The 14,819-nt window shown below is 40.5% G+C and overlaps 1 protein-coding gene across 3 annotated transcripts in view; it reads right to left on the bottom strand.

Annotated features, from left to right (window-relative positions):
* dgkq (diacylglycerol kinase theta) overlaps nucleotides 1-14,819 on the bottom strand; it is a 176,524-nt gene that overhangs the window by 59,691 nt on the left and 102,014 nt on the right. For all 3 annotated transcript variants that reach the window (XM_087979837.1, XM_087979839.1, XM_087979838.1), the window contains 2 exons: nucleotides 11,514-11,552; nucleotides 10,677-10,792 (listed from right to left, as the gene is read on the bottom strand). In XM_087979837.1, coding sequence (XP_087835963.1) covers nucleotides 10,677-10,792; nucleotides 11,514-11,552 — 155 coding nt within the window. The remainder of the gene's footprint in view (nucleotides 1-10,676; nucleotides 10,793-11,513; nucleotides 11,553-14,819) is intronic.

The following is a 14,819-nucleotide window of genomic DNA, read 5'->3' as shown; positions in this document are numbered from 1 at the left end:
TCTTAACAACCCTATCCATTTGGGTGGCAAATTTTAGGGATCTATGTACTTGCACACCAAGATCCCTCTGTTCCTCCACACTGCCAAGAATCCTGTCTTTAATCCAGTATATATAGCTACACAAACAAACATACCATCTAACATTCCTTAATCAGTCAGTTATAGTGAATATAACTGATTAAGGGTAGTGAGGCATGAAAGAGGTTGTAGAGAAGATTTATAAGAATGACACCGGAAATATGGGGATTTAGATCATCAGTAAATGATTAATAGGCTTGGCATCTTCCCTCCTAAAAATAGAAGGTTGAGGAGTGATCCACTGGAGATCTTTCAAACATAAGTGGATACAGAGAGTGTTTCCTCTTGTTGGGCAAAGCGAAAGTAGAGGAAACCAATATAAGATAATCAGGAATTCAGATCAAATATCTTTACTCAAAGAGAAATGGGAAGATAGAATCCACTATCACAGGAAGTGGTTGAAATGAATAATACTGATGCATTTAAGAAGTAACTAGACAAACTAGCTAGACTTGAGGAAGAAGAGTATAGAAGTGCAAGTCTTTAAATAAAATAGTGAAGAATTATTTTATACATTTAATAATCTCACAAAATTGCAAACTCCTCTATAGTGTAAGCATAATTATGTATTACAGACAACACAGAAGGTAACAAATCCACAGCACTGTCTGCAACAGTATATTTTTAAATACAATGAAATATCCTTACATTAGTTTCAAACGATGTCCGAAATAATGTTTTTTAATATATGCCTGAGTTTATAATACATATATGATGTGAAACTATATGTAGGAGGAATGCTGATCAAGATCTGAGGTGCTTCCAAGTTTTAGATAGCACCAGAAAATGAGGAGGAATGTAGGTCAGGAATTCACACTCAATTCTGTGATCCATGTAGAGCAGGAACCTCAATGAACCTTCTCATATGTTGGAGGAACCTCAGAGGGAAATAGATTGTCTTTTAAAAGTGTGACTGTCCAGCATTTTCCAACAATGTTACAGGTGGCTTCATATGGACAGATATAACAACACAGGAAACACAAAAACAATACATGTTCTACAAGCATAGGCTAAGACAGATACTAAGGCTATACGTAACTCCCTATTCTACATTTTAAAATTAACACTTACCTGAAATCCTTTGAAAAATCAGCTAACGACAAAAGACAGAAATTGGCAGAACAGAGAAATAAATGTCACACTCCATGTTGCAATGTTTTGGTATGATAGTTTAAATAAAAATTCCTGAGTCTTCTAGAACTCTTTCTTTTCATTCATGTGTAATGGGCACCACCATCAAAGGCCCAGTATTTATTGCTCAACCATAATTCATTTTATGAATTGCTCTGGAGAAAGTGATGTGAAGTAACATTTTTGAACCACTGCAATCCATTTAGTATAGGTACCCAAAGTGCTATTAGGGAAGGGGTTCCAATATACTGACCTAACAACAGTGATTTGTAATATTTAATAGTGTTTTGTTTGAAAGCTAGGCATCAATGCAGCCACTGCATCAACGTATGTAACTGACACCCAAGTTTCAAAACCATCATGATGCTACATTGGGGCTGGCTGGAAATTGTCAAAAAGTTAAAAATTTTGTCAAGGTACACACATCCCTTATTTACCTGTCAGATAAACTCAGGTTAACAAAAGAAAACAGACCAGGTTGTGCTACTTAATGAATATAACTGTTTATAACAATAAACATGGTTCACTGAGATGATCCTGTTGATTACCAGGATTTTCTGTTCAGTCTCTTTTCTCCAAATTCTTTTCACTTCTTTGCAGGAGGCACAAGTGATTGGCACACTAATTTAAAGATTTTTAGTTCCTGTTTAAAGGCCCAGCTTATAGCAATTTTCTTTAGGCTTTAGGTATCGCATAGGAGAGAAAGACATCATCTGCCCTTGCAGCTGTCCAAAGGCAGGATTGTGCACACCGAAAAGCTGAGTTTGGTTCCCAGCATCCAATCAATTGGCTGCTGTCATGCTGAAAGCCTTTGTCATCCACAACTGGTTACATGTCTTCAAACCAATCAGCAACCTGTGATCAGCCCCTTGTGCCAGCCTGTCTGCAAAGAACCTGCTCTACTGCTTTAACAAAGCAGCTGTAGAAACTTGACTTAAAATGAGGTTCAATAACTGGCTTTTAGAAGTGCAGCAATTCCATCCCTAACATTTGGCTTTAAAACAACCCCTTTCTGATTTCAGTCCACAGTGAAAAACACAAAAAAATCCTTTACAAAGTCAATATCTGAATCAATGACTGAATCTCATTTTGTATACTACTCCCCTGCTGCCAGCTAGGATATAAACATCCACCTCTATTTGGCTGTGTAGTGCAGTGGTACTGCCTCTATTTCTGGAGGCCTGTGTTCAAGTCACATCTGCTCCAGAGATGTGAAATTACATCTCTGAACAGGTGGATCAGGAAATATCTACAAACAGCCTCCGCCACGGCTTGAATAAAGCAGCAGTGTAAACACGAGTTACAATATTACAAATTACACACACAGGGAACACAGAGGGCTAACACCTCCAACATCTCAACATCTTATTTGTGCTGACGACAATTGTTACAGTTAACCTGAGAATGTAACTTTTAAAAGACGTTTTGTGATTTATATATGAAAGAAATGAAACTAACGTGGTCATTCTAACAGATGAAGAGACTTAACAAACAATCAAGGTATTTTTCAATGTATAATTTCAGTTACATTACACTGTGAACTTTTGCTATAAATTGTGTCTTACAATTGTGTCCTCCACAACCACCTGATGAAGGAGCTTTGCTCTGAAAGCTAGTGCTTCCATTAAACCTGTTGGACTATAACCTGGTATTGTGTGATTTGTAACTTTGTACACCCCAGTCCAACACCAGCATCTCCAAATCAGAGTTACAATATGTTTCAGTAACTTGGTTTTCAATTAGTATAGCAACTCGTTCCATAACCTTTGCTTTTAAATTAAAATCAATCTTTTCCATTCTCGTCCACAGTTAAAAATACAGAAAAATAACAAGGTAGACTTTACACAATGGAATAATTCTGCCTCAGTAAGAAGTGCAACACAAATTTACTTACATTTCTCAATTTAAGTATATATTTTCCCCATTATAGTTATCAATAGTACATATTTAACTGATAGAGGCAATGAGATATATTTCTGTGAACAGTAACACTGCACTTCTATCAAAATCAATAGCTAAGAGTCCTTGTTGGTTGCAATAAATGAATTGTCAAGTGGAATTGACTATTTCCATTAGTGTTTAGGTGGTCAAGAAAAAATTTCATTGAGATTTTTAAAATTATTACAGTACTAATAGTTACTTTGATAGTGGCACGTAAAGCCAAATATCCAAATTTGTGATGACACACAGTTAGGTAGCATTGTAGACAGTGTAGATAATAGCATAAAATTACAAAGGGATATTGTTACATAGTCAAAAAAATATATGTTTTAATATAGAAAGTATTTTTTGAATTGTTAAAGTGAATTTAAAGGCCAGCCGCATCTGCAAAACATAGCAGCTAAGAGACAGGCTGTTCCAAAATAGATATACATAGCAAATGGTTGTTAACTGGATTCCGGAGTTTTGGTTGCTATTTTGACAACAATTCAAATTTAACCAACTAATTTAATTTATGCCCAAGATAATAAAAGCCAATTAAATTTAAATTTATTGTATTGACAACATCGGATCAATGATGTTGGGGGATTTTAAACCAGGACATTTTGAAAATTGGTCAGAACTATCACCACCGAACTACAGAGCAAATGCCATAGAGTCAGACAGCTAACTGCCCATCTATCATCTTGCTCTCAAGGAAATAAGAAGGCACTCTCTATCAAAAGGTACCTTTTCCTGTAAAAGCAGTAAAACGTAAGAAGACACCCCAGGGAGATCATCAGACGAAAGATTGAAGACAGCCGATAAGACAGAGACAGTGTAGACTTGAGATTAAGTTAATGTAATGTTTAACAATGGTGTTATTGGAGCAGCATTTTTATAGAGTTGAGGTCAGATAGTAATTAATTAAGAAAAAGGGAGTTAGATTTGTTAATACGTTTTGATTAGTGTTCTGTTAGGAAAATAAATTGCTATTTTTCTTTAAACAGTGGAAATTAGGAGCTCTTTTTCACTCCCTCATACTTTTAATAGATTACGAGGCGAGGTGAGTTTTTCTGGGTATTTGGTTTTAATTAACAGAGGGGTTCAGCCTCCACATTGTAACAATATTGATAGACTAAGCGAATAGACAAAACTATGGCAGATGGGAGTTCAATGTAAACAAGTGAGAGGTTATCTATTTTGGACTGAAAAAATTGAAATGAATTGAATTGAATTGAATTGATTGTCACATGTACCGAGGCACAGTGAAAAGCTTTGTCTTGCAAGCAATACAGGCAGATCACATAGTTAAATAACAGTGATAAAGTAAATAATAGGTAAACAGCAGCAAAAACCAAAACACAGGTACAGGTGAATGTTAAGAGTTTGTGAGTCCATTCAGTATTCTAACAACAGTAGGTTAGAAACTGTCTCGAAATGGGCTGGTGTATGTTCAGGCTTCTGTACCTTGTCCCCCACGGTAGAGGTTGTAGAAAAGCACTGCCAGGGTGGGATGGGTCTCTGAGAATGCTGACGGCCTTTCCTTAAAGGATAGATCATTGTACTTTCTAGGTGGTATGAAGTTAAACACACTGGTTCAGGTGCATAAATCTTTAAAATATAATTAACAGGAATGCTTTATATTGAGAGGGCTGGAATGCAAGGATGCAGAAATCATGCTGCAGTTATACAAAACCCTGGTTAGACGTACTGTGAGAGATCTGGGCACCACACCTCAGCAACGATATATTAACCTTGGAGAGAGTGCAACAAGAATGATAACTTCAGGATTTAAGCTTTAAGGAGAAGTTATACTCTAGAATTTAGAAGATTAAGGGGTGATCTGATCAAAGTCTCCAAGGTTAGATAGATAACAATAAACTACTTCCATTGGTTGGGGATTCTAGAACTAGGGAGCATATTGTGCGAATTAGTGCCAGACCATTCAGGAGAGATGTTAGGAAGCACTTTAATATACAAAGGGTGACTGATGGTTCGAATTATCTTCCACAAATGGCAGTGGACACAGGATCAGTTGTTAACTTTAAATATGAAACAGATAACTTTTTGTTAAGTGATGGTATTAAGGGATAAGGGCCAAAGGCAGATGTATGGAGTTAGGCTATAGATCAGCCACGATCTCATTGAATGGTGGAACAGTCTTGAGGGGCTGAATAGACTACTCCTATTCCTATGTTCCTGATGGGAACAGTGCATTGGTCATCAAGCCCACTACTCTATAAGCCATACTGTAAGCACTTTATTTAATCATCAAAATGCCTAATTTGTTTTTTTTTAAACTGTTATCTAAACAAAAGAGTCTTTCAAAATATTTCCTCAACAAACTAAAATACAGATTACAAATAAACTTTTTTTTATACAAGTGGTAAAACTGGCGATCAACTGAGCTGTTCTGTAGAATTAAATTGCCCGTAGTGTTAGGTAAGGGGTAAATGTAGGGGTATGGGTGGGTTTCGCTTCGGCGGGTCGGTGTGGACTTGTTGGGCCGAAGGGCCTGTTTCTACACTGTAATGTAATCTAATCTAATCTAAACTGCATCCTCTTAGTCCCAAAAATTCAGAGATAGGTTAAAACAGGTTGGGGAAAAAAGGTAACAAAAGAACACTACCCTTTAGGTCAAGGGTACGGATTCAGCAAATAGAACAGATTGACTTCTGTCAGTTCCTTCATGTCGAGCTTCTGCTGGTGAGACCAAATTACTGACAGTCACACAATATTTTCAGATTCAGAGGGGAAACAGGAGGTGTTAATATTAGAATCTTTGTCGAGTTTCAAATAACACCACTAACAAAGAGCTTTTAGCCGTGCAGTTTAGATACAAACACAGAAACAGCTGGAAAAAACACAGCAGGTCTAGCAGCAGTTGTGGACTGAAAACAGAGTTAATGTTTCAGGTCCAGTGACCCTTCTTCAGAGTTGCCTGGCATTTCAACGTGAAAAATAGAACTGAAGCATCCGCAACAATCCGCAGCCCAGAAGTGCTGAGTAGGTGATCCTCTTGACCTCCTCCACAGGTCACCAGCAAAACTGATGCCAGTCTTCAAACAATTCAATTCACTCAATGAGTGATATTAAAAAATGGTTGAATGCATTGAATACTGCAAAGGTAATGGGCCATGACAATATTCTTCCAGTACAACTACAACACTGGCATCTACCAAACAATATGGAAAATTGTCCAGGTATGCCTTGTGTACGAAAAGCTGTACAAATCTGACCCAGCTAATTATTGCCCTCCCAGCCTATTCTCAATCATCAGTAAAGATATTGGGAAGGGTCATCAACAGTGCTATCAAGCAACACTTGCTTAACAATAATCTGCTCACTGACACTCAGTTTAGATTCTACCAGGGTCACTCAGCTCCCAGCCACATTAAAGCCTTGGTTCAAACATGATCAAAACAACTGAATTCCAGAGATGAGGCGAGGCTAACTGCCCTTGACATCAAGGCTATATTTGACTGGAAGTGGCATTAACGAGCCCTGGAAAAAGTAATGTCAATGGGAATCTGGGGAAACCTTTCTGCTGGTGGGAATTGTATATTGCACAAAGCAATTAAGATGTGGTTGTTAGAGCTCAGTCATCTCAATTACAGGCCAATTCCAAGGATTACCTCGAGGGGCATTCGAGATCTAACCATCTTCAACTGCTTTATCAATAATCTTCCCGCTTAAGATCAAAAGTGGTGAGGTTCACCGATGATTGCAGAATTTGTGACTCCTCAGATATTGAAGTATGTCCAAACGCAGCAAAGACCTTTTGTCACCTCCAGTGAGAAAACCTAGCCATCATTCTGACATTCAATGACAGTACTATAATTGAATCCCCCACTATCAACACCCGGTGGGTTAGTATTGATCAGAAATTGACTGAACTAGCCATGTAAATACTCTGGCTACAAGAGCAGGTCAGATGCTAGGAATTTTGCAGTAATCCTTACTGGCAAAAACCCTGTTCACCATTTACAAGGCACAGATCAGGAGCGCAAAAAAATACTCCCCGCTTGCCTGGATAAGTACAGCCAGGTTAGGCCACTGTTGGAATACTGCGCACAATTCTGGTCTCCTTCCTATTGGAAGGATGTTGTGAAACTTGATAGGGTTCAGAAAAGATTTACAAGGATGTTGCCAGGGTTGGAGGATTTGAGCTACAGGGATAGGCTGAACAGGCTGGGACAGTTTTCCCTGGAGCATCGGAGGCTGAGGGGTAACAATTTAGGGGTTGACAAAAAATCATGAGGGGCATAGATAGAATAAATAGACAAAGTCTTTTCCCTAGGTGGGGCGGGGGGGGGGGGTGAGTCCAGAACTAGAGGACATAGGTTTAGGGTGAGAGGGGAAAAAGATAAAAGAGAGCTAAGGGGCAAATCTTTCACACAGAGGGTGGGACATGTATGGAATGAGCTGCCAGAGGAAGTGGTGGAGGCTAGTACAATTGCAACATTTAAAAGGCATTTGGATGGGTATATAAATAAGAAGGGGTTGGAGGGATATGGGCCGGGTGCTGGCAAGTGGGACTAGATTGGGTTGGGATATCTGGTCAGCATGGACGGGTTGGACTGAAGGGTCTGATTCCATGCTGTACATCTCTATGACTCTATGAACATTGACACCATCCAGGACAAAACAGATTACTGGCATGAAATGCATAAACATTCACTTTCTCCACCGCTAACGCTCAGTAGTAGCAGCTGTGTATTCATTTACAAGATGCATTCTCTGGAGATCCTTAGACAGCACCTATCAAATGCATGACTACTTCCATCTAGAAGAACAACAAAAGAAAATACAAGGGAATACCACCAGTAGTTATTCCCACCACACCATTCACCATCCTGATTTGGAAATATATCCCCATTCTTTCAGTGTCACTGATTGGATGATGCTGGGAGACAGTGGCCCAGTGATAATTTCAATAGGCTAGCAATCCAGAAATCCTGGTTAATGTTCCAGTGACATGCATTCCACCATAGCAGATACTGAAATTTAATTTCATTAAAAATATTTTTAAAAAAACCCTGAATAGAAAGCTAGCCTTGAAAAATGTCGCGTTGGAAAAACATAGCAGGCCAGGCAGCATCTGAGGAGCAGGAGAATCGACGTTTCGGGCATAAGCCCTTCTTCAGGAAAGCTTGCCTAACAGCAACTATAGAACTTTAAAGTTGCCTGATGAAGGAGCAGTGCTCCGAAAGCTAGTGCTTCCAAATAAACTTTGTTGAGAATGTGGTGCTGGAAAAGCACAGGAGGTCAGGCAGCATCCGAGGAGTAGGAGAATTGACTTTCGGGGATAAACTCTTCATCAGGTTTCCTGTCAAAGGGTCAGTACTGAGGTAGTCTCACGCTGAAGGCGGTCAGTACTGAGACAGTCTCACACTGAGTGGGGATCAGTACTGAGGGATAAAAACAAAATACTATGTATGCTGGAAATCTGGTCTGATCAGAGTCCTCCTGAATTTTTCCAGCATTCGAGGTTTGCTTCAGTATGGTTGGACCATCACGCTGAAGGAGAGTCAGTACTGAGGAAGCTCTGAACTGGAAGCTAGAGAAGTGATTGCTGGGCCTCTTGCTGAGATATTTGCATCATCGATAGTCACAAGTGAGGTGCCGGAGGACTGGAGGTTGGCAAACGTGGTGCCACTGTTTAAGAAGGGTGGTAAGGACAAGCCAGGAAATCATAGACCAGTGAGCCTGATCTCGGTGGTGGGCAAGTTGCTGGAAGGAATCCTGAGGGACAGGATGTACATGTATTTGGAAAGGCAAGGACTGATTAGGGATAGTCAACATGGCTTTGTGCATGGGAAATCATGTCTCTCAAACTTGATGGAGTTTTTTGAAGAAGTAACAAAGAGGATTAAAGAGGACAGAGTGGTAGATGTGATCTATATGGATTTCAGGAAGGCATTTGACAAGGTTCCCCATGGGAGACTGATTAGCAAGGTTAGATCTCATAGATTACAGGGAGAACTAGCCATTTGGATATAGAACTGGCTCAAAGGTAGAAGACAGAGGGTGGTGGTGGAGGGCTGTTTTGCAGACTGGAGGCCTGTGACCAGTGGAGTGCCACAAGGATCGGTGCTGGGTCCTCTACTTTTTGTCATTTACATAAATGATTTGGATGCGAGCATAAGAGGTATAGTTAGTAAGTTTGCAGATAGCACCTAAATTGGAGGTGTAGTGGACAGCGAAGAAGGTTATCTCAGATTACAACAGGATCTGGACCAGATGGGCCAATGGGCTGAGAAGTGGCAGATGGCGTTTAATTCAGATAAATGTGAGGTGCTGCATTTTGGGAAAGCAAATCTTAGCAAGATTTATACACTTTATGGTAAGGTCCTAGCGAGTGTTGCTGAACAAAGAGACCTTGGAGTGCAGGTTAATAGGTCCTTGAAAGTGGAGTCGCAGATAGATAGGATAGTGAAGGTGGTGTTTGGTATGCTTTCCTTTATTGGTCAGAGTATTGAGTATAGGAGTTGAGAGGCCATGTTGCGGGCTGTACAGGACATTGGTTAGGCCACTGTTGGAACATTGCATGCAATTCTGGTCTCCTTCCTATCGGAAAGATGTTGTGAAACTTGAAAGGGTCCAGAAAAAATTTACAAGGATGCTGCCAGGATTGGAGGATTTGAGCTATAAGGAGAGGCTAAACAGACTGGGGCTGTTTTCCCTGGTGTGTTGGAGGCTGTGGGGTGCCCTTACAGAGGTTTTCAAAATTATGAGGGGCATGGATTGGGTAAAGAGGCAAAGTCTTTTCCCTGGGGTCAGGGAGTCCAGAACTAGAGGGCATAGGTTTAGGATGAGAGGAGAAAGATATAAAAGAGACCTAAGGGGCAACCTTTTCACACAGAGGGTGGTACTGGTATGGAATGAGCTGCCAGAGGATGTGCTGGAGGCTGGTACAATTGCAACATTTAAGAGGCATTTGGATGGATATATGAATAGGAAGGATTTGGAGGGATATGGGCCAGGTGCTGGTAGGTGGGACTAGATTGGGTTGGGATATCTGGTCAGCATGGACAGGTTGGACTGAATGGTCTGTTTCCATGCTGTATATCTTTATGATTCTATGACATTAAAGAAGGGTCCACACTGAGAGAGTGTCACACTAAATGAGTACTGCTCTGCCAGAGGACTGGATCAGCAGAGGTGCTATTTGGTTTATGGGGCAACGGAGTTGGTGTTTGAAGTCATACTGACAAAGTGCCGCACAATTGGAAAGTCAGTACAGAAGGAATGCTAGCATCGGACAGTCAGCCTTGAGGGAGTGATACTCAGTGTCAGAGTGCTGAAGCACTGCTTCACCTGTTTGGAAGGGCAGTATTGAGGCTGCCCTTTGAATAAAGCACTAAATCATTAATTGGATGAAAGAAGCATGTAAGCAAAACCTAATTTTTGCACTGTCACTTGGGGCAATGAGATTTTATCTTACACTTGGCATTGGATGGAAAGCAAAATGTCAGAAGTTAATTGTTCCATTTACCCTCCATTTACCCAATTAGCTTATAAAAAGCTTTTCAGGAATTTACCTCAATGACTGGGATTATAACTGTTGTGAGGTGTCTGTCATTGACAGTAGTATCTTTAACTTGTGTATAAATCCTCTCTGCTTCATCAAAACATGAGAATTCCAGCACTACAGCACCTGAAATAAACAATAAGTTAGGGTCAGGAAGCATCTAACACTTGGCATACATGCTTACCACAGAAAATACAGCTTCCATCTCCACTTTGAGAATCATGACTCAATTATGAATATGATCAACTATTAAAGTCACAGTGAACTCAGGAAGTCAGCAACAGCTAAAACAAAGCTAGAGATATAAATCAAAAAATAGTATGGTAAGAATTCAATGACAAATCAGGTGGGAAAGTAGTTTTATTTCCAATAGCGGAGTGGTATTGAACAAAATTGCTTTACATTTGACTTGACTAATACAATGGGCGAAAGTGAGGACTACAAATGCTGGAGATTAGAGTCAAGATTAGAGTGGTGCAGGAAATGCACAGCAGGTCAGGCACCATCGGAGGAACAGAAAAATCGGTGTTTCGGGCAGGAGCCCTTCATCAGGAATCATTCCTGATGAAGGGCTCCTGCCCGAAGCCAATTTTCCTGCTCCTCGGATGCTGCCTGACCTGCAGTGTATTTCCAGTACCACTCTAATCTTGACTAATACAAGAGAGCAGAATCTCTACTACTTAGAATTAATGAATATGGTTGTTAAACAATAAATGTAACAACTTGTGTACTTAGGTATATATTCAGAGATCTCTGCTGCAATTCAGTATTTAATCTTTAAGCAAACAAATTCTATCATCTTGGGTTTTTTGGTAATAAATGCACAATAAACACTGTATCAACATACCTTGGTCCATGTAAACATAACCAAAGGATACCAAATTCCCTGGGGAAAGAAACAGATTTATTTCAGTTTACTTTCATAAAGAACTACACTCATTCTATTGCACGGCAGAAACCACAAACATAAAATTAAGACAGATAACCTTGTGCCAATGAACAAACACTCCAGAGTTCAAATTAATCAAGCCACAAAAACTCTGAGCTTGCCAACTGTATACATAATTGGCTTTACAGCAGGAGATAGAGTGATGGCGAATGGCTGCCTTTCAGATTGGAGGCCTGTCCCAAGGGTGTTCCACAGGGATCAGTTCCGGGTCCTCATATAAATGATTTGGATGAGAGTATGGAAGGCATGGTTAGGAAGTTTTCAGATGAGCCAAAATTGGTGGTATAGTAGACAGTGAAGAAGGTTTTCTAAGATTACAAGGGGATCTGATCAAATGAAAAATGACAGATGGTGTAGAATCTGGATAAATGCAAGGTACAACATTTGGTACAACAAACTGGGGCAGGACGTTTAAAATTAATGGTCGGACCTTGGGCACCGTTGTAGAACAAAGGGAACTACGGGTTCAGTTACATAATTCTCTGAAACTTGCACAACAGGTGGACAGAGTGTTAAGGCGGCATTTGTCATGCTTGCCTTCATTTTTTAGACCTTTTGAGTATAGGAGTTGGGAAGTCATGTTGAGGTTATACAGGCCTGGTCTGGAGTACTGTGTCCAGTTTTGATCTTCCCTTTATGGAAAGTATATTATTAAGATCCAGAGGGTTTTGAAGAGAATTAAGCTGGATGTTGCTGGGCATGGAAGGTTTGAGTTTTCAAGAAAGGCTGAATAAATTGAGACTTTTTTTCACTGGAGCTAGAAGGTTGAGAGGTGACCTTAAAGAGGTTCATAAAAACACGAGGGGTATAGATAGGGTTAATGGTAGGTGTCTTTTCTCTAGGAGGGGGAATTTCAAGACGACGGGACACATTTTTAAGGTGAAAGGAGACAGATTTTAAAAAGACATGAGGGGCAATTTTCTTTTCCACACAGAGTGTGGATCACGTATGGAATGAATTTCCTGAGTAAGAGGTGGATGTGCATACAGTTACAACATTTAAAAGACATTTGATTAAGTACATGAATAGGAAAGATTTGGCGGGATACAGGCCAGGAGCAGGTAGCTGGGACTAGTTAAGTTTGAGTCTGTTTCTGTGCTGTATGGCTGTATACATCTTGTTTTTCTATTTAAGCTGTAATTAGCTAAATTCTTGCTGCTAAATCTGTATATCACCAAAAGCAGCATGATTACGAAATTACTATCATTCTAAAATATCGTTGCTTTCACTTAAGATAATAAAACCATTCTGAAAAATTATCACGGTTTGATTTGCTTGTAATAAGATCTAATTAAGATTGATAGGGTGGTTAAGAAGGCATACGGTGTGATGGCTTTCATTAGCAGTGGAACTGAGTTTAAGAGCCGTGATGGGGTAATCCAAGATGGAGGATGGGAAAAATTTCTGGCTATAAGAGCTGCTTCTTTTTTTGAGGTATTTTAGGTGTTGGAGGTGATTTCCTCGAATTCCAGGAGCAGCAATTACTGTTCTATACGCTGTTGCATTGTTTTGGAACTTTGGAAAAAAAAAGTCAAAACAACAGCAGTTTTAAAAGGGAGAACAGCACACAAAGGAAGCACATGGTGAGGACAGTGCGGGGGGGGGGGAAGAGAGAGAGAGCGAGGAGAGAGAGAGAGCGAGAGAGAGAGCGAGAGAGCGAGGAGAGAGAGAGAGAGAGAGAGAGAGCGAGCAAGAGAGCGAGAGAGCGAGGAGAGAGAGAGAGAGAGCGCGCGCGAGAGAGAGCGCAGTTACCGCCTTTGCTGTTTGAGTTAGTGTATCGCTGGACATCGGAGTGCATCTGGGAAATTAACTAATCTTGGAGGAACTGTTGGGTGAAGTTCACAGCACAGAATCAGATAAGTTAATTGTTGTTTTAAGTCTGTCCAAGAGAAAGGCTGTATTAGTGAGTACAGTGGGTTCTTTCTTGATTATATGTTTTTGGAGAGAAGTATCTTGATTAAAGTTAAAATATAAGCCATAGCTTTTAATTTAACCTGGGGCAGTGTTTGTAGAGGAATAAGACGGTGTTATTTTCTGGGTCTATAGATTGTGAAGGAGCAAAAATGGCCTTTGCAGTGATATGTACTTCTTGTCAGATGTGGAACTTTAAAGAGAGTTTAAGGATTACTGCAGATTATATCTGCCATAAATGCTGTTGGATGCGAATCTTATCAGATCGAGTGGATCGGTTGGAGAGACAGATAGATGCGATGAGGAATTTGCATCAGCAACAGTATGTGATGGATGGCAGTTATAGGAAGGGGGGAAAGTCTCAGATACAGTCACATAGATGGGTTGACTCCAGGAAGCGTAAGAGAGGTAGGCAGCTAGTGCAGGAGTCTTTTGTGGATATACCCATTTCAAACAGGTATGCTGTTTTGGAAAATGTAGGGCCTGATGGATTCTCAGGGGAATGTAGCACGAACAGCCAAGTTTCTGGTATTGAGACTGGCTCTAATGCAACGAGGGGTACGTCGGCTTCCAAGAGATCAATTGTGTTAGGGGATTCTGTAGTCCGAGGTACAGACAGACGTTTCTGTGGCCAGCAGAGAAAAAGCAGAATGGGTGTGTTGTTGCCCTGGTGCCAGGATCAAGGATGTCTCAGAGAGGGTGCAGAATATTCTCATGGGGGAGAGGGACCAGCAGGAGGTCTTTGTCCACATTGGAACCAACAACATAGGAAGGGAAAAGGATGAGATTCAGAAGGGAGATTACAGAAAGTTAGGCATAAATTTAAAAAGGAGTCTTCAAGGGTAGTAATATCTGGATTACTCCCAATGCTACGAACTAGTGAGGGCAGGAATAGAAGGATAGAGCAGATGAATGCATGGCTGAGGAGCTGGTGTATGGGAGAAGGATTCACATTTTTGGATCATTGGAATCTCTTTTGGGGTACAAGTGACCTGTACAAGAAGGATGGATTGCACCTAAATTGGAAGGGGACTAATATACTGGCAGGGAAATTTGCTAGAACTGCTTGGGAGAATTTAAACTAGTAAGGTGGTGGTGGAGGAGCGGGGGAGGTGGAGAGAGAGGCCCAGGTAGATAGTGGGGAAAGAGATCAATCTGAGACTGGTACAGCTGAGAACAGAAGTGACTCAAACAAGTCAGGGCAGGCAGGGACAAGGTAGGACTAATAAATTAAACTACATTTATTTCAATGCAAGGGGCCTAACAGGGAAGGCAGATGAACTCAGGGCATGA

Source organism: Chiloscyllium plagiosum, unplaced genomic scaffold, assembly GCF_037043375.1.
Source record: "Chiloscyllium plagiosum isolate Xiang-an unplaced genomic scaffold, Cpla_swu_hap1 HiC_scaffold_36, whole genome shotgun sequence".
Taxonomy (NCBI): Eukaryota; Metazoa; Chordata; class Chondrichthyes; order Orectolobiformes; family Hemiscylliidae; genus Chiloscyllium; species Chiloscyllium plagiosum.
The sequence above is the reverse complement of the archived record's forward strand: the minus strand, read 5'-3'. Positions and strand labels throughout refer to the sequence as shown.